Genomic DNA, 21,060 nt, shown 5'->3' on the forward strand with positions numbered 1-21,060 from the left:
AAAGTATAAAATAATTAAAGGAAAGACATTCCAGTTACCGTCTGTTCGTAAAGACATGTTCTGCAATATGACTGCAACTCTTCTAGCAACTACAAGAGTGTCTGCAATGGAAACTTATTGATTAAGTCCACATCTAACTGCTTAAATTTCTGTCAGACAAATATGTATTTGCACCCGGGCAATTTTGTCCCATTCGAGCTCCGACACATTTTAAAGCGCACAGCTTTCGTCTGACTGTGACTGACAGCACATACATAACGTCGACACATTGAACCTTCAGTGGTGTAAACTAAGGTTAATTTCTTCGTGTCATGCAAAGTGCTTTCATTGTGTTGCCAAAAGACTTCTGACCATGAAGTGTACTTGTTTTAATGGATGGCGATACCCAAGAAATGAAAACGGCGAGCACTCATATTGGTCTGTACAGAATTGATAAAGACGCAAAGACGTCCGCGTGCTGCTACTGATGTAGCACATCATTTGAAGAACTCTCCTGGATGCAATCATTTCTACACATGGATGAGTATCACTAAGGGGTCGTGCTATCTCTAACATCACTGCACGGTTTTCAGCAAAATTTATACTACTATGTTCTCGAGACTAGGTCACGCAAGTATTTTGTGAAGTCTTTCTAGCTCATCAATATTTATAAGCTTCGAAACCGTGTGTTCTTCATAGACAGTGAGGTACGCAAACAACTGTAACATTAGATATGTGTGCAGTATATGTACTCCTTTTCCTATAATACTAAAAAAAGTGGTTCAGACCTTTTCGTTGCAACGACCGTGCTATACTTAAACAATGTTGAGCAGACATTTCCGCTGCCATACGCCTGCAGTTGGTTGAAGGAAAATCAAAAGTAAGGAAACTTTAGATGGAGCGGTTCTTGCGTATTTAAGAAATGAGAAAAGTGGAAATACAGCTGCACAGATGGTGTGGTAAATGGGACTGTGCGGTGCTGCGCACAAATTAAATTTCTCCAGAAGCTGTCCGCATCTCATTTCTGTCACTTGATGCTGCGTAGAGGAAATTTGCTACGATCGATGGAACACTATTTCCTGTTTTTGTACGGAAGCAGTTTGTTCCTACTCTTTTTATCGTTTGCTTCTCTCTTTTCTAGGTGGTGTAAGAAAATGGAGAGAAAACATGACAGAGCAGAAACTGCACTATATGACAGCAGGCCGGGCAAGAAGGTTGTCCAGCTTTTGGTCGCGGCAACGCTTGGTTCTCGCAAAGTAACCATCTCCTTAACTGTAGCATCACTCAGTTATCCACACTGACGATTAATATGCAGTATGTGCTACGCCCAGAATTGTAAAAAAAAACTAAGCGTGGTAACAATTAACTCACCGTGTGCTCCCTCTTTTACGGAAATGATGGGCAATGACCATTTGTACTTTTGAGGTAGACCATAAATATTACAAAGTAGGGATGCTAGAGAACCTAATCAGCTTTGGAGGCAGAAGAAAAACAATCTTGTCGCGCTGCTACACCGACACATAAGAAAACCCAAGCATCGTTGTCGTTGGAAGAGGATACTCTGGCTTGTTTGGTATCCATGTCTGGATATGACCACTGACTAAGACTGAGTAAGCATCCGTAAAACTTTGAGTGGATGAATTTTGTTGTTAAATGGAAAAATAGTGTCACAAAGAAGCAAAGAAGGTAATTAACAAATAATTTGACTGGTGGGACGATCAGCCAGACCTAGCTAATCGAAAGAAAGGAGATACTTACAATGGATTTTGCTGACTGTCACTAAGGAAAGAGAATTTGGTCTATTGCACTGTGGGACACTTTATGCCATACCCTATGTGCCACGCTTCTGTTAGCGGATCTCTTAATTGTTTGGCAATGAACATCAGTGACAATGATTAGGATCATTGTTGTTCAATACCTGGCGCCTTCGGATGCAGCCATAGTTACACAAAAGCATTAGTGGGATGAAACAAATGAATTCGGAATTGAAAACACGATTAGACAACAGCCATAAAATTTACTAGTGACAATAGAAAATTTGTGGCCGACCGGCACTCCCTGGATTTTCTGCTTTACGCAAGCAGTCACCGTAACAACCTCAGTTACGCGAGCACTCCTCCAGAACCGACCCAAAACACCACATGTCACTGACAGGCCACGTCCAGCACACATACAGTTGCAGTGATTCCCACATAGGGAAGGATTTTATGATTATTATTCTGTCTAAGCGTTACTCTACCATTTGTATCCTTCACCAAAGGCACAGACACGGCAAATAGCATCAGCGGGAGCCTGGAAGTGGCGCTGTATCACTCGTATAGTACAAATAGATGAATAGCTCGATTAATAACAAGGGTCATATACCGTCTGATGATGTAATACTAAAGTGTCACCTGTCACTGCTGTGTTTACGGCAAAAAAAGACTAATAATCAAGACACAACAGGTACTTATTATCAGCAGTAGGATGTGTTGACTGTATGAAATATTTATTACCACGATTTCAATTTCGGCCTTAGGGCCATTTTCAAGTAACGCTGCAAAAGTTACCTAAACACAATAAAAAACACAAAAATGAAGCACAGGGTGTATATACATAATTAAACAAACACTTCCTTAAGATAGTAGTGTAATTATAAGAATTGGTGAGAAATATACATAACTTACATTCTGTCAGAATATATAAGACTATCTGACATGAGTACATGTAGTCACCAAAATGTAGCTGTTCGACAGCGAGAGTCCCACAAGATCCGATGGGTGCGACACTTCTTATATCGTAAAATGTTGTTAAATATGTGCTGTATTGTCAATGTTATGGTTCAAAATGGTTCAAATGGCTCTGAGCACTATGGGACTTAATATCTGAGGTCATCAGTTCTCTAGAACTTAGAACTATTTAAACCTAACTAACCTAAGGATATCACACACATCCATGCCCGAGGCAGGATTCGAACTTGCGACCGTAGCGGGCGCGCGGTTCCATACTGAAGCGCCTATAACCGCTCGGCCACACCAGCCGGCTGACAATGTTACCATCGTTTTAATAATCTACTACAAATAAAAGCTCAGGTGCACTTACAACATGTGGAACTAAGTCTCTTGGCGCATAATACATAACTAAAGATACTGCCTGTGCACGTGGCAAAGATAGTGCACACCAAGGATACAACTTATAAGCTTTACATCAAACAGGCTCTGCTATAGCAAACAAGACTAAGTAAATGTGTAGGATGAATCCTGTATTTGTGCGGAGGCATTGTGTTGTTTTGTCCCGATATGTGGTGCTGCACAGTGAATTGGATTGCTATCCAGCGTTTTACGGTATTTATATTCGTAAAATGTATATGTACACAAAGTATTACAATTTTTTTCCTTTATTGAATTTCAATTCCCCCCCCCCCCCCCCCCCCCTAAGGGGACGGGCTGGCAGCAGCTTAGTACGCTGCTCTACAGCCTACAGACTTTTTTAAAAACGTAAGAAGAAGAGAAACAAGTAACACAGGCGATAAAAACGGTAACTAAAGTGTAAAATGTCGGAAAATTGTGGAAAGTTAAAACAGAAAGCAAAGGGGTTGGCAATGTTAAAAATACACAGGTATCAGACAAGTAACAGAGTAGACACGATTAAAAAAACATGGCGACAATCTGGTTTCTATTCGCAAGAGATAAAAAAATCACACCCAGCGACAGTTTGATGGCCGTTCGCGACACTTCCCAAAAGACACACAACACGGATCACTCACTGTAAATCACTCACTGTAAAACACTGCACGAAAATGTCAGCACAAAGATGACACTCCCTAGCCAAGTGCAGATGGGGGGGGGGCTAGAGGAGGGGGAAAACAAGGAGGGAGGAGAGTAAAAAACGAAAGGGGGGGACCAAAGGAGGGAGAGGACTAATAAGGGGGGAGAGGGGCAGCGCAGACACGAGAGGGAATGGGAAAAAGCAGATGCCAAAGGACTCTGGGCAGAGGAGCAGAGAGAAGTGAGGTGGGGAGAAAAGAGGAGGGAAGTGAGGGAGAGGGAGCCCAGGAAAAGGACAGAGGAAAGGAGGGGGAGTGAGGATCAGAGTTGATAGGAGGGATAAACGGAGGGAGAGAAGGCAGCATCCGGGAGGGGAGTTGATGGAAGGCTGTAGAGATGGGTGGTAGGGTGGACACAACAGTGAAGACATGGCAGGGGGTGGGGATGGGAGAGGAGCAACGAGGGGGTGAGGGGGATCAAGGCGGCGGGAGGTGCAGAGTATGCAGATATGTTCGAGGAATAGGAGCAGATGGGGGAAAGGGATGAGATCATAGAGGATCCGTGTGGGGGACGGGAGGTGTATACGGAAGGCAAGGTGGAGTGCATGACGCTCAAGGATCCGGAGGGACTTACAGAATTTGGGGGGGGGGGGGGGGGCAGATATGCAGGCAGGACTGGCATAACAGAGGATGGGATTGATTAAAGGTTTTCTAAGTGTGGAGGATGGTAGAGGGGTGCAACCCCCATGTCCGGCCAGAGAGGAGTTTGAAGAGTCGGAGGCGGTTGTGGGCTTTGGATTGAATGGAGCGGAGATGAGGGATCCAGGTGAGGTGACGGGCAATGGTGAGGCCAAGGTAGGTGAGGGTGGGGGTGAGGGTGAGGCGGACAGGACGGGCGCAGACGTTAAGGGAGAAATCCAGGAGCTTGAAGGAGCGAGATGTACGACCTGCGAAGTATTACATATCAGAGCTTTGTCTTCATCTCATTTACGAGCACTTAAGTCAATGTGAGAGCTTTTTAACAGATAACACATGTGTTATCCTCTATTATATTATAAATAAATTTTCCCACCCTGTCCTAATGCCGCTTACAATCGTAGCACTATTTAGAAAGCTGTATGATATTGACAGACGAAAATACTTTACGATATAAAGCTTATAAGTTGTATCCTTGGTGTGCACTATCTTTGCTACGTGCACAGGCAGTGTCTTCAATAAAGGTATTTTCGCGCCAACAGACTTAGCTCCACCTGTTGTCCGTGCACCTGAACTTCTATTTGTGATTCATTATTAGACCGATGATAACATTTACAATACAGCACATATTTAACAACATTTTACGATGTAATAAGTATCGTACTCATAGGATCTTGTGGGACTCTCGCAGCAAAAAGGCTACATTTGACGTGATATGTACTCATGTTATTTTGACAGAATGTAAGTTATGTATATTTCTCACCAATCCTTATAATTACGCTACTATCTTAATGAAATGTTTTTTCATTATGTATATACACCATGTGCTTCATTTTTGTGTTTTTGTTGTGTTTAGGTAACTTTTGCATTGTTGTCTGCAAGGGTGGCCGAGCGGTTCATGGCGCTACAGTCTGGAACCGCGCGACCGCTACGGTGGCAGTTTCGAATCCTGCCTCGGGCATGGATATGTGTGATGTCCTTAGGTTAATTAGGTTTAAGTAGTTCTAAGTTCTAGGGGACCGATGACCTCAGATGTTAAGTCCCATAGTGCACAGAGCCGTTTGAACCTTTTTTTTTTTTTTCAGTATTACTTGAAACTGGCCCTAAGGCCGAAATTCCAATCGTAATAAGAAACATTTCATGCAGTCAACGGCGACTATGGTGTTTCACGAATTGGCTGTGTTGTTCCTTGCGTTCTTATGGCCACTGTCCTCCAGTGGCCTCTTCAGCTTCAGTAGCCTTTTTTTTTAATACACCTCCAGCAGCTCGGTACACCGAGCGGCCCCTGCCGGCGCAATACAGGAAGGCGAGCGGCAGCGTTCCAGCCCACTCACGCACGGGGCCATTTCCTTATGGGCCGCCATGCAGACAGCACCTACTCACGGCTTCAACTTAACTGCTGTTGCTACTGTATGAACCGGAATCAATGTCTTGTCGCATCGTGTCTAATGAATCTTCATACGTTTTCAGAAATACAAATTAAGTGAATGTACTGTTTGCTGTGTCACTTGCACACTAATCATTTCTGCTCCTGTCCAGCTTTCCTATGATGACAGTTGCAGCGTTACTTTGTAGCCCACCTCTCGTTACCCTTGTCTGCGAAGGTGTACACAAGTTCAGTGTGACTTCATGCAGTTCTCATCTCATCTGAGCTCTATTTCTTGCCATACTTAATTCACAATGTCAGGTGGGACTTCCTCAATTGGGTTGTAAATTTTAGCTCTGAGCTCCCGTAGAGAAGCCTGTTAAGTATGAGGACAAATATCATTTATGAATCCTGAAAAGAAGAGACATTCAGCCCTGGTGAATGTGTCATGCAATGGCACGCCTCGACTAGTCCACTTATCTAGAAAGCAGACATTTAGGAAATCCCAGACATCAGAGATGCAACTGATTTCTTAATACACGCCAAATAATCACGCTCCCTAGGAAGAAATTGGGTACATTTTGTGTGACTATTGATAAAGTTTTGTCTCGCTTGCTCTACGACTTCGTCGTATGCATATGGAAGACCTGAGGTTTTATTATGTCTTAAAAAACAGCTAGTTTCAATAAAACATTACGCGATTTATGAAAAACAGGCCTACTGTACGAAAGTGACATTGCACAGTGGTCAGTGACTATACCCTTCAGACTAAAACACAAAGCTTACATGCTTGAGACCAGTAAAGCCAGCGTCAGCGGTGGCGCGATCTTGTACTAGCGTACTACGTGAGACCAAACCTGATTTGTTTTCCCTCGAGATGGCACTAAGACCATATTTGTAAGTTGTATTAGTAAGTTTGTACGAATTTTCGAGATAGTACAGTCCTTTTCGCATCACACCATACACAAATTCACGCTGAGGAGAACAGACGCATGGGGACAAACCATTTCGGAAATCGAAGGGAATTAAATATTCTGCCATCCACAGTGTCAATAGTTGCCAAGAATATCAAATTTCACGCACTACCTTTCACCACGGACAACGCAGTAGCCGTCGTCCTTCAATTAACGACGGAGAGCAGCAGTGTTTGCGTAAAGTTATCAGTGCCAACAGACAACCAATACACGATAGATAACCGCAGAAATCAATGTGAGAAGTACGTCGAACGCATCAGACCAATATGGCGAAATTTGGTGTTAATAAGCTGTGGCATCAGACGACGGACGCTAGTGCCTTTGTGAACTCCACGTCAAAGCCTGCTGAGTTTCTCCTAGGTTTGCGATCGTATTGGTTGTACCCTAGATTGGAAAACCATGCCCTGGTCAGATAAGTCCCAATTTAATTTAGTAAGAGCTCATGATAAGATTCGAGTGTGCTGCGGAACCCATGAGCACACGAACTTAAGTGTCAAGAAAGCACTGCGCAAGCTTGCGGGTGTGTCCATAATGGCGTGGGCTATATTTACATAGAATTAACTGGGTCTGCTGGTCCAACAGAACCGATCGTTGACTGGAAATGGTTACGTTTCACTGCTCACAATCGTTCACAGCCATCAATGGATTTCATGTTCCAAACAACGATGAAATTTTTATACGTGACAATGCGACATGGTCATTTACGGTTGGATCGATCGGTTGGTCGGTCGCGCACTGAGACACAAGATGACTTGTCCGTCTTGAGCGTCGTAAAAATTGCTATTTGAAGAGCGCGCCGCAGCGCGTTGTGTGAAGCAGTCGTCCTCCGTTTCTGGCGGTGGCGCCGCTGTGGCAATCGCAGCTTTCGTGTCCCCCTCTAGTGAGAAAGGGGAAAGGTTTCCCGTTCACATGCATTTAAGCCGCGCTATGAGCTCGCGAGTTTGATCAGTCTGAGTGAGTCTGGAGTTAGTCTGGGGTCAGTCTCTCGTCCCCAGTTTTGCCTCTCGTCCAAATTTGCGGTGCAGTGAGGGAACTCAACGAGTGGTCGCCCGGTCGGAGGACTTCGTTCCTGCATCTGAGTCTGCGCGTTAGGCCGCCAGTCTGCTCGAGTTGCTCAGGCAATGGTCATTGGCGGTTGGATCGATCGGTTGATCAGTCGCACAGTGAGACACAAGATGACTTGTCCGCCTTGAGCGTCGGCTCATGTGAGATCGCCACGTGAGTCCAGTGGGCCGCGGCGTATAGCGAGGGGTAGTGACTTCGCGGTCGACACGAGAGCAACAGGAGTCAACCCACGACATCAGTCTGGCCGGTGCGAGCTGCGACTCCGTGAGACGGGAGATCGGCGTGCCTTCCTGCGTCCGTTGAAGCGGCTGGCAGCAAAAGGTTCGGGAGAGCGTTTTGGGAGTGCTGCGCCAGGTCTTCTCGAGAAATCGCAGTTTATTAGAAGTTAAGTGATTGGTGATATGTTGTTTCATTTACGTGTTAAATTCTACTTGTTTTCTTGGTGAGGTCACCAGCCGCTTTGTTTTGGGATTGTCCCACCATTCTTCTCCGTATGCCCACCAGCGGGAAGGTGGTTACTCATGAGTTGGGTGAACCGTTTTTCCCTTGTGCAGTAGGGGCGGGTTAGAGCAACCCGCGGTTGGGGTTGTTCGGTAATCTCCCTATCAATCTGCCGTACGTTAGTAGCTGCCTCTGTCATGATTGTCGGATTCGGTGTGTTAACGAATTTATTGCTTGAAGTGTAACGCCCTAATTCCTGAAATATGAGAGGCGGTATATGTGTACTGTAGAGCATGTTTGGCCAACATTGTATAATTTTATGTAAGATCGCATTTCAAATGGTCATTCTAGTATAATAAAGTTGCCACCCTTCCACCGAAAGACTTCTCTTAGAAGTTAAAATCAAGTTGCACCTTCGGTGGCAAGTTAATCTTTTAATTTTATTGAGTTGTACAATTTCCACCCTCCTACGGGGTGCATAGTTGTGTTCTTGTGTGAATTGTTAAAACTTTTACATTAAGGTGTTGTAGATTTGCACCTGTGTAGTCTTTCAGAGGTTGTTGTGAGCTTTCGTAACTAAGGCCGTGTCAAAGGGGAGCGGCAAGGTTCTGAGCCCGAAAGCTCAGACACTCAAAAATTTGTTTCTTTCTGACTCTGAATAAATTGTAACTTGACATTTAGAGGGGGCTTTCTGCTTATAATTCTAAACCTGTTTCTTAAAAAGAAAAAAGCTTTTATGAATATAATTCTCTTTTGTTAAAAGCAATTTCATTTTGATTTCATCAGTTACTCCCTGGCAACTGCTTCCACGCTCACATAGTATGATTAAATGTGTTAATGTTCTTGATGAATCGCTGGTAAATGAAGTAAATTCTTAAGAAGAAGTTTTGAAAGTAAATTCACGGTTGACGACATGTCACTCGGCAACAATTATCGCGACAAGTTTGACAACATCCTGGACAACGCGAGCGAATGATTGGCCATCCAGATTGCCCGACATGAATCCCATCTAATATGTATATGGGACATAATCAAGAGGTCAGCTGGTGCAGAAACTTCTGCAACGGCAACGCTTTCGTAGTTATTACAGCTATAGAGGCAGCCCACCTCGATATATCTGCAGGGGACTTCCAACGACATGTTGAGTCCATGCCAAGTCTATTTGCTGCACTACCCCCGGTAAAAGGATCTCCGACACGACATTGGGAGGTATCCCAATTCTCCTGTCACATCAGTGTATGTGAATCTTGTGGTCTGTCCAATAATCTAAATAACAGGTTTAAAGGAAAAGCACTCCTCGTTCAGGCCACGAGTGGCCTACCGATCCGACCGCAGTGTCATCCTCCATGGAGGAAGCGGATAGGAGGGGCATGGGGTCAGCACACCACTCTCCCGGTCGTTATGGTGGTATTCTTAACCGAAGCCGCTACTATTCGGTCGAGTAGCTCCTCAATTGGCATCACGAGGCTGAGTGCACCCCGAAAAATGGCAACAGCGGATGGTGGACTGGATGGTCACCCATCCAAATGTCGACCACGCCCGACAGCGCTTAACTTCGGTGATCGCACGGGAACCGGTGTAACCACTGCCGCAAGGCCGTTGCCTGGTTTAAAGGAAAAGCAGGAAGTAAATTAGTATGTGAAGAGCGTCCACCACGTAGATGAGATATCGCAATGTCCAGTCGTGGCGCAGCGGTAAGGCAGGGCAGAGCAGAGCAGAGTGGAGAGCTGTACTCACACTTGACCCGGAAGTCGAGCTCGTTGGAGGCGGCCTCTCCCTGTGCGTTGGCGGCGACGCAGACGTAGCGGCCGGCGCCCTGGCGGGAAACCTTCTGCAGCACCAGGCTCTGGTTGCTGTGGATGACGTGCGCGCTCTGATTGTGGCTCAGCGGCGCGTCCTGTGGACCAACAACGGGATTTACTCTCTGAGACCCTCACAGCAGACAAAGACAAACACAGTTCACACAATTACAAAAAATGGTTCAAATGGCTCTGAGCACTATGGGACTTAACATCTGTGGTCATCAGTCCCCTGGAACTTAGAACTACTTAAACCTAACCAACCTAAGGACATCACACACATCCATGCCCGAGGCAGGATTAGAACCTGCGACAATAGCGGTCACTCGGTTCCAGACTGAAACGCCTAGATACATAATTACAAAAAGTTACACTATACAACATTGCCTGAGTAGAAAAGCGAAGCAGTCAGAACACACGGTCGGATGTAAATGTCATGTACATACCACCGGCGGCTGTGTCAGTTGTTAGAGTTGCAATTCTCTTTGAAAGGCAGAACTGCCACGAGAGTGCGTTAGCGTTGTTCGTCTTCAGAGTTATGAACAGGCGTAATGTACATAAGGAGAACGAACAGCGTCAGATGTTCAGTGACCACTGTGAACGACACGGAGTTGCTGCATACTTTGAAAGGTGGCTACACTGAGTCACAGCACCAGTGACTGCGCCAAAGATTATTATTCCGCCGCCTCCACCGGTGCAGTAGTGGTTCAAAGAGGATGTCGAGGGCAGTAGTTCTTCTGTTGGGCGAGAGAGTAGATGCTGTTCGGTTGGTGTAATGTATGGATGGAAGAAGTTGCAATTGTCAGAGTGTATTTGAGGAGATGGGCTTTTGATTTATAATGCTGGTGTAACGGAAAATTTTCGTCAATATATAATGAGGTAAAAAGGTATTACAGTTTTCTTTAATGACAATGCCTCTTTCTCACAGGTACAGTCAATAAAGCATCTGGCTCGTGTTCATTTATTAGACTTGTAAGTCTGGTTTCCATGTGCAATTATAGTATTTCTGGTTTTTCAATTAGTTCATTGTAAATGGTGTTTAAAATATTTTGTCGTACTGAGAAAGAACCGTGCCAGATACATGTACGTTGAGTCACACTACCACACACAGAACAGTTACACTTGTGCTTTGTTGTTTCGTAGCTTTTACAGTTGCAGGGGACTTAATTAATCAATTATGTTAATGGAAATTCTTTGTCATTCTTTATTTTTATTTTATGCAGTCATTTTGCGTGCTAATACTAGACAGGGCGCGAGACTTCGTAGCCGGTCACACAGCTACTAAAATTATTGCATTTATTCATTAATATTATTAATTAAGCCCCCATGCAACTTGTGTGAAACAACGTTGTCAGTGTCTGACAGAGACTGAAAGACGCCTCATTGTGGGCCTTTATTTGGCTGATGGTCGAATCGTGCAGTTTCCAGATTTGTTGTTGATTTGGATGTCGCAGCTGCCCAATGCTGGATTCATAGGAAACGATAGGCCACGTATACTTGTCGACAAGGTTTCAGTTGACCACATCTGACCACCACAATGGAAGATCTTTAGGTCGTGGAGCAAGTATAACGTAGCCCCTTCAAATCTTCCCCTGCTTCCGAGAACGAGTTATGGGCTCCGTGCAACATTCTGTGTCATTCTAACAAATGCTATTAGAGTAGTAGCAAGCAGACTAGGGAATTGCCATTCAAGGCGTAGTAGAATTATCACCACAAAACTAGTAAATGCGTTTGAACTAATGCCGTCTCGGGAAAGCATGGCATCGCCTTAGGCTAAGCTAAAATTGAGACACGCATAGTACATGTGACGTGGCACGACACACAGTGCGACGCACACGTTCCGCACGTGTCGCGAGGGTCCGACACATACTGAGACGCGTACACGTACTTTGCACGTGCGCGAAGCGCGAGCACACTGTAATCTTCCTCAAACGATTTTACAGAAACTATTCAGTAAAAATATTTCATTTTTGCGTTGCTTGTAGCGTTATACAGGGTGAAAAGTATTTAAACCGACAATCTCTGGGAGGTAGTAGGGGACATCAAAACAAATATTTTTTCCTAATGTCATCTTTTCCGATGAGGAGTATTTAAACCGGTAGAGGAAGATTTCTCTGGCGGCAAATTAACTAAACCAACAAATACTTTTCCATTTTTATATGACCACGAGACAACACATTAACACAACCCAATTTCAATTACAGTAGATTTTCAAAAATGCCTCCATTGACACGTAAACGAGTGTTACACCGTCGGATCACGTTCTGTCTGACAAGGGGAAAAACCCCAGGATTATTCTGAATTGTTCCTGCTGCTGCTACTATCCGGGCAACCAGATCCTCTTTTGATGCAACACGAGTTGCCTAAACAAGATTGCGCATCTCTCCCCAGACAAAAAAGTCCAGAGGGGACATATCTGGGGATCGAACAGGCCATGGTACAGGACCACCTCTGCAAATCCACGTTTCTGGGAACCGTCTGTCCAGGAATCGACGCACAAGACGACTCAAATGTGCCGGCGCCCCGTCATGTGTTGTCTTGTAGGGAGCGGGACGTCTTCCAGCAATTCTGGCAATGCTCTGGCGATAAAATTGTAATAGTGCCTGCTACTTAATGGCCTAGGTAGCACATACGGCCCCACTAAACAGTCCCCAACAACACCGACCAACACATTAACGAAGAACAGCACTTGATGAGCGCTAGTAACTGTGGCATGTGGGTTATCCTCACTCCAAACATGCGAATTGTGCATGTTGAAGACTGCATCACGGCCGAAGGTTGATTCATCGGTAAACTACAAAGAGGAAGGAAATTTAGGATGCATTTTAGACTGTTCCAGGTACCACTGCGAGAACTGTGCTCGGTGGGTGTATTATCAACTTGTTCCAAGTTGTGGACACGCTGTAAGTGAAATGGACGTTAAAATTGCTCTCAAAGGACTGTTCTTACATTCCTCTGATTCGTCCCCATGTCACGTGCAATTGCACGAGTGCTGATTGAAGGATCCCGCCCCACATGCTGCAAGACAGTTTCCTCAAATTGCAGCGTTCTTACCGTTCGACGGCGTCCCTGTCCAGATAATCTGCTAAATGATCCGGTCTCACGCAGATGTTGGTACACAGCAGCAAAGGTCGAATGATGCGGGATACGGCGATTAGGATATTGTTGCTGATAAACCTGCTGTGCAGCTCGTCCGTTGTGGCGCGCTACGTAGTACTCACCAACCATTTCAGTGTACTCACTTCAGGTGTATCGCTCCATTAGTAAACAGAGGAGACAATGCACTACTACACTGGTGGACAGCAGTTACCTACAATTGAAGAGCGTAATAAGCCCTCTAACAACTGAAGATCGTAATACGGCCTCTAACAATTGAAGAGGGTAATACGGCCTCCATTGGTTTAAATAATCCCCATAGGAAAAAATGACATTAGGGAAATATATTTGTTTTGATGTCGCCTACAACCTCCCAGAGTTTATCGGTTTAAATACTTTTCACCCTGTATGTCAGCTTCGTGGCAAAGTGCCCATAATCTCGCTAATGGCTATACATATTGTGGCATATACATTTTAGTAAGATGCTAAGCAAAATTCAAAAAATTTGCCATGAAAAATAGGGAGATCTATGATTTACGTTTGGTGCGTATTACATAATACCTTGCTGCGTATTAAATTTAGCCATTATACTGAATACGTCTTTAGACTTGGGAGGCAGTCTCTATCTGCCTCAGATCTCGAGAAAATGGATCCTATGTAGCGCACTCACTCCCGATCTGACGCCCGCGAGAATGAAGAATTCACCCCATCTCTCATATCTCCTAAACCGCTTGAGACATCGAAACGAGAGTTTGATAGTACACAAGGAGGAGAATATTTTGTCACTTCATAAACACACGAAACTTTCTTATGTATGGCGACATATCATTAGTTATACTTCCCTTTTTATTGTTTTCACTCCAGTCACTGTAATTTTTTAAGAATTATCGACATCCAGTGAAACAAGAGTCTCCTAGTATGACAATTAACATGAAATTTCTTCTCTTATGTCACTGCAAACCGACAGTATGAGGTTTTTCGTACGCTATTGAGCTCTTTGACTGCCTAATACTTGTTTAGTGAGACATTCTTTCAGATTATGTCGCAATAGCTGCTGAGAGATGAGCCTGAGCAAATTACACTGTGTTTTGGCAAATGACGTACAATTAAACATGTCCACAAGAGAAATGTGGCCGTTACTCATAAATGGTGATGCTTCTTCGATTGAGAATATGTTACCAATTCACACAAAATTGCCAACTCTGTTGGAATTTTGATTGAATCCCCGTAATCTATCGTATTTTTAACACTGAATGACTAGGATGGAATTTTACCGAAGGGTTTTATTCCTTCTCCTGATCTGAGCAGAATTAAAATAATGGCGACCATTTGTGTAGTCTCTTGTATACTTAGTTTATTAATGCTGATAATGTGTTAGCAACAATTGAATGCTTTTCCTCAACACGGTGAGCCAATTAAAACATTGTTATTTGTGACTGCTTTTCGACTATTTCTAGCTTGCAGTGATGTCCACTTGTACAGTGTACACGACTGGCCATTAAAATTGCTACACCAAGAAGAAATGCAGATTATAAACGGGTATTCATTGTACAAATATATTATACTAGAATTGACACGTGGTTACATTTCCACTCAATTTGGGTGCATAGATCATGAAAAATCAGTACCCAGATCTACACCCTCTGGCCGTAATAACGGCCTTGATACGCCTGGGCATTAAGTCAAACAGAGCCTGGGTCGCGTGTACAGGTAGAGCAGACCATCCAGCTTCAAAACGACACAACAGTTCCTCACGAGTAGTGACTGGCGTATTGTGACGAGCCAGTTGCTCGGCCACCATTGACCAGACGTCTTCAGTTGGTGAGAAATCTGGAGAACGTGCTGCCCAGGGCAGCAGTCGAACATTTTCTTTATCCAGAAACGCCCGTAAAGGACCTGCAACATGCGGTCGTGCATTATCCTGCTGAAATGTAAGGTTTCACAGGGATCGAATGGAGGGTAGAGCCACTCTGGTCGTACCAAATCTGAAATGTTACATCCACTGTTCAAAGTGCCGTCAATGCGAACAAGAGCTGACCGAGACGTGTAACCAATGGCACTCCGTACCATCACGCCGGGTGATACGCCAGTATGGCGATGACGAATACACCCTGCCAATGTGCGTTCACCGCGATGTCGCCAAACACGGATGTGACCATCATGATGCTGTAAACAAAACCTGGATTCATCCGAAAAAATGATGTTTTGCCATTCGTGCACCCAGGTTCGTCGATGAGTACACCATCGCAGGCGCTCCTGTCTGTGATGCAGCGTCAAGGGTAACCGCAGCCATGGCCTCCGAGCTTATAGTCCATGCTGCTGCGAACGTCGTCGAACTGTTCATGCCGATGGTTGTTGTCTTGCAAAAGTCCCCATCTGTTGACTCAGGGATTGATGCCTGGCTGCACGATCCGTTACAGCGATGCGGAAAAGATTCCTGTGATCTCGACTGCTAGTGATACGAGGCCGTTGGGAACCAGAACTGCGTTCCGTATTACCCTCCTGAACCCGTAGATTCTATATTCTGCAAACAAGCATTGGATCTCTACCAACCAATGTCGTGATACGATAAACCGCAATCGCGATAGGGTACAATCCGACCTATATCGAAGTCGGAAACGTGATGGTACGCATTTCTCCTCCTCGCATGAGGCATGATAACAACGTTTCACCAGGCAACGCCGGTCAACTGCTGTTTGTGTGTGAGAAATCGGTTGGAAACTTTCATCATGTCAGCACGATGTACGTGTCGCCACCGGCGCCAACCTTGTGTGAGTGCTGTAAAAAGCTAAGCATTTGCATATCAGAGCATCTTCTTCCTGTCGGTTAAATTTCGCGTCTGAAGTACGTCATCTTCGTGGTGTATCAATTTTAATGGCCAGTAATGTATAATGTCTCTTATTACATCCATATCCAAGTAACGACAATGAAACTTATGTACTTCATTCCTAGGACGATTTTTTCCGGTTGCACTAACTGGTCTTATCTGTGGAAATCACGCGTTTTCGACTTTTTGCAACAGGTCGCAGAGATACGTCAGCATAACAGGCAACAAGATGATAACCTTGTTTTGTTTTCCTGCCTTGCTGCTTTTATAATATTCCTTACTTCCTTATTCACTGCCTTCACGATGCATCGTCTGTCCGTTCTTACTATCTGAAAACATTATCGAGGCAGAAGATATAATCCCAGTGGTTAATGGAACACCAGTTATTCAACTGTGCCTTGTTATTGACAAAAGAATAAACAAAACAAATGTATGTAACTGAAAACTTTTATGTACTAACGAAAAGAGATGGAGCGCTTAAACGGCGCCAAACGAAACATTACTGAGTGATAATAAAATTTAGTATACAGTAAGACCGTATTTTTCGCATTGGCACTACTTTCACTGCCCATATGCGCCATGCCGAATGAACATACGGCAGGACTGCCTTCCCGCTCTCCGCTTCATCCCTCCCGCAATACTCATGCGGCGTGTTGCGACCCAGTCTCGTCGCGTCGCCATTTACACGGTCCCATATGAACCGGTGAAGTTACAAAAATGCGCGCTGCGCTGCGCTGCGCTGCGTCGCGCCACACGCGCTATACGCGTCTCAATTTGCGCGTAGCCTTACGCTCAGCAAAGAGTCACGGTCCAGCTCTTCCCCGGATGATCATCGTCAGTGAATATGCCGATAATCTGACGAGTGATTTCATTCTCACAAAGTTGTGGACAGGCAAAGCGGTGTCACTCTGGTGTCATGGTGTAGGCAGCCATCAAGTATGACATCAGGTAACGGCTAGTCATTTAGAAAAATCTGGTGGCACAATGGAAGTCACAGACGTCTCACTTCCTCACGTGTTGCCTCGCATGCGACAGTATCGTTAGTGGTATTATTCCACAGAACAGTCCTTATGCGCACGTGACACGTGTCTCGATGAACATGTGAACACGTGTGGAAGTGGCTCGGATGTCAGTTCAATCCCAGTACAAGTATCCTGGAAATCAAGGACTGGAAGCAACAGTTGGGGGTTAGCTCACCTCGGCAGGGGATACAACGGTTATGATACCAGTCTCAAGAGAACCAAGGCATACATTGAAGCCAGAGTGGATACAACATCACTATGATAATAAGGCTCAAAAAGTGCCACATCCTTTGTAAATTTACATAGAATCTGTTATCACTGAAATAACGTCTCCCTCCCATCTGGATGTCTGCCCTCCCGGTCAGGCAATGTATATGAAAAATAAAAAAAATAAAAATAGCCGACAGCGCTAACACTCTGCTTCCTGGACTCAGGTAGGCGCGCCAGCCTCCGATCGAATCCGCCCGGTGGTTTAACGACGACGGCAGGTGTGCCGGCCAGCCTGAATGTGGTTTTTAGGCGGTTTCCCACATCCTCCTAGGTGAATACCGGGCTTGTCTCACGTCACGCCTCAGTTACACGACTCGCAGGCATTTGAAACACAGCACACTCTTTCACGATTTACACTAGACGCAGACAGCTGGAGAAAACTAATTCCGTCCCGGGGAATATGGGATAGCGGCAGGAAGGGCACTTGGCCACCCCTTAAAATTCACCATGCCAAATCCGTACTTAACCGTGCCGACCTTGCGCACAATGCAGGATAAAGGCAGTAGCAGAAAAAAGGAAGAAAGAATGTATATGAAAACAATCGTATCTTCGGTGATATTTGAGGTAACACATAGACAAATGTAGTATGACGTTTAAAAACAAAGGGCTGCGAGGAAAAGAGAACAAATACTGTACTCTATTGCACTCCACCTGGGAGAAATTGCATTTATTGGGAGTAATTATAAAAGGGAACGAGGACTAGTCTTTTGGGGTGGTTAAACTTTTAATAAGATATGTGGTTCATATGGGTTGATTGTGGGGATGGGTATGATGTGGGAGAGTGATTGGTAGGAAAACAGCGGTTCTGTAGTACGGATAGCAAGGATGGGAACAGGCCAAGTCTGTGTCGGCTGGCCACCAGGAGCTGTTGCGTAGTGATTTGATTCACGAATCCAGTTATATGGCTCCTTCCGCGTATAGCGATTTTACGAGTATGACGTAAGGTGCCTATAGGTGGCATCAATGTAATGACGAAACTGGTAGCACATAAGGAGTTCATAAAATAAATTTCTACAATACATACGGCTGTTGGTACACTATTGAATGAAGAAAGCCAAAAGAAGGATTGAAAGAGAGGGATGGAGAGGGTGGTAAGTCCAAAAATTAGCAAAGCATAGGGAGCTCTGTTTTTGTTTAGTACATTTTGTTGTCTAATGTGTATTTTTTGGACAATAGCTTGAAAACGACACTAAGTCTGTAATGAATAGAATATTTAATTAAGTACAACCTAAGTGGACAAATGCAGCCTTCATCTAACACTGACTATTACACATCGTATTTCATCTTAGATGCACAAATAAACAGCATTCATTTTCGATACGTCCTTTTGTGTGCCGCAGCGAAAACAGAAACCCATAGAAATTACTGACGAGTTTTACACCTACTTATTATAGCCAAGTGAAAGGGGGGGAATGGACTAATAAGGTATCTAATTAACCAGATGTAGTCTAGACGCACGAAAAAGATTTCTGGAAAGAATCCAGTATAATTAAGGAAAACGTAATTAGCATAGCAAAATGAACAGTGGAAAGCAAACAAGTTGAATATAAAATGGACCAGCGTGTGGTTATTTGAATGTAATTAAGAAAAACTTAATTAGTGGTATGAGGAACAATTTTTGTCCGAACTTTCATAGGATAGTAACATGGAAAAGCAGGTATCAAGTTACCCACATGAGGTTTAGTCTTGAAAAAAAAAGTATTTTTCATGCTTTCTAAACAAAACTTGAAAACGAAAAAACTGAAAACAAAAATACGCTCAACTGTTTTGTGAAATGATTTGTCTACAGAAATGCAGAAGATCAGAGGAACGTTTGACATGCCTCATTTGTTGTACATAATTTCGAGCATTATTCAAAGACATGTCAAACGATTCACTGCTCTGTTTCATGTCTCAATTTTCGAGCAAGCTTTTACAAAACGTTGAACTGTTTTTTCAGTACTTTTCAGTTGGTACGAATCACGGTTTCGACGATGCGACAAGCCGTACTGCCCCCATCAGCCTCAGAAGGTACTTACGTCGTGCAGCCAGGAGAGGCGCCTCCACGGCGGGTTGGCCCTGACGTGGCATTCGAAGTAGACGTCGTCGCCCTCCTTGATGTCGTCAGGGTTGAGCGTGGGCCCCAGCCGCAGCGACACGATGGGGGCGACTGCAACACACGAGGCGAGGCCGCCGCTACATTCTCATCTTCGCGCTGCCGCGGTCCGCCCCCACGCGACAGACTCGTGGCCTTCTTGAAACGAAAGTACAGATAACTGCGGAGGCTCTGCATTCTTCAGCTTAAAAGGCGCCTCAAGACGCTCCAAAACTAGTTAATGGGAACAAATAAACATTTTCTAAGTGTCTCGTCGCAGTCATCTGTATTTATACCTCAATCAACACATAGTCACAGTGTTTTACAACATTGTTAATAATTAAGTTTAATCGTAGGCTACATTCGAGTTGATGTTTTTCTCTCCAGAGTGCAGTTTGATCTTCAGTGCACACTCTTCAGGTTAGCATTGAGTCATATAGATCGTTTATTGGAGTTAAGGCATATGCATGTGAGCGAAACTCTTATCATAAGTTGGGACCAAATTTTCGCTTTGGTTTTTTTCTGATCGAGTGCGGTGTCCGGTCTAGACGTGATGTTTTCTGCCTGTATCTCGGAGAAATATGGTAGACCTTCGCTTCTACAATGGTAGATACAATTATGGAAACCAGTTTGGTTGACGTATCATAAGCAAAACGTCAACATATATTTTGAGCTGTATGGTAGTTTGCTGTGTCGCACCAGACAGCGTATATAATACATATACACTGCAGATTATGTATGCCTATTGATTGAACACTCTCCTCTGTATTGGAATGTTGAAAAATTTGAAAGATTGTATTAACTGTATGTTTGGTCCGATCTTCGGTCCGAAGACCTGTTTGATTCAGATCTCTAAGCTGAATCTATGTTATGCAAGCCCGTTTCATCTTTACATTCACTTCAGTTTTCTTGCTGTAGTCAAGCCTTGACCTCCCTTAACATTCTTTACGCCGCGTCAAACGCTTCCTTACATTATCAGTTTCAGTATTCCTTGATATTTACGGTTGTGTACTGTCAACCTATCTACTCTTTCAACTACATTGTGGCACATGCTTAATTTTTCCTCAGTTTGATCCAGAGCCTCCTCATTAGTTATGGGATCTACAAATGAAACGTTTAATATTCTTCTCCTATACCACATTTCAACAGTTTCTGTTCTCTTCTTGTGTGTACTGTTTATAGACCAAGTCTCAGTTCCGTACAATGCTACACCCCACTGTCACGAAAGACTTCCTGAACGTCAGCATTATATTAGATGTTAAAACAAGTCTCTTCTTCAGAAGCATTTCCCTTGCTCTTCAAAGTAGTTCCTCTTTTCTTTCTCCATCGACAGTTACTTTACTGCCCAGGCATCAAAACTTATGTACTACTTTAAATATACAGTTTCATCAAATTTCCACTCACCTCATTTAATTCAACAACTGTTATACTTTTGAGAAAGAGATTGATTCGTTTTCTACTAGTAAAATTAGTGTACTTGACGTATCTTCTTCATGCCTAGAACTGAAAGGTTTGTTTAAATGCTTAATTTTAACCTTTATGATTTTGCATCCAGCTACGCGTACAATGCTTGTAATATTTCATGACCGATGGCACATGACGACAGCGACTTCTTATAGTTAGCCAAGTTGACTGTGTTCTGTAAATTTTTGCGATATAGTTTCGATAAATATCTTTAGATGTGGTCGATTCCGTACTGTTTCTAC

The 21,060-nt window shown here is 44.1% G+C and overlaps 1 protein-coding gene across 1 annotated transcript in view; it reads right to left on the reverse strand.

Moving 5' to 3' along the window:
• Positions 1–21,060, reverse strand: part of LOC126284502 (nephrin-like) — a 1,138,462-nt gene that overhangs the window by 98,575 nt on the left and 1,018,827 nt on the right. The window contains exons 8-9 of the mRNA XM_049983477.1: positions 19,299–19,429; positions 10,004–10,163 (exon numbers count right to left, since the gene is read on the reverse strand). Coding sequence (XP_049839434.1) covers positions 10,004–10,163; positions 19,299–19,429 — 291 coding nt within the window. The remainder of the gene's footprint in view (positions 1–10,003; positions 10,164–19,298; positions 19,430–21,060) is intronic.

Source organism: Schistocerca gregaria, chromosome 8, assembly GCF_023897955.1.
Source record: "Schistocerca gregaria isolate iqSchGreg1 chromosome 8, iqSchGreg1.2, whole genome shotgun sequence".
NCBI classification, from domain to species: Eukaryota; Metazoa; Arthropoda; class Insecta; order Orthoptera; family Acrididae; genus Schistocerca; species Schistocerca gregaria.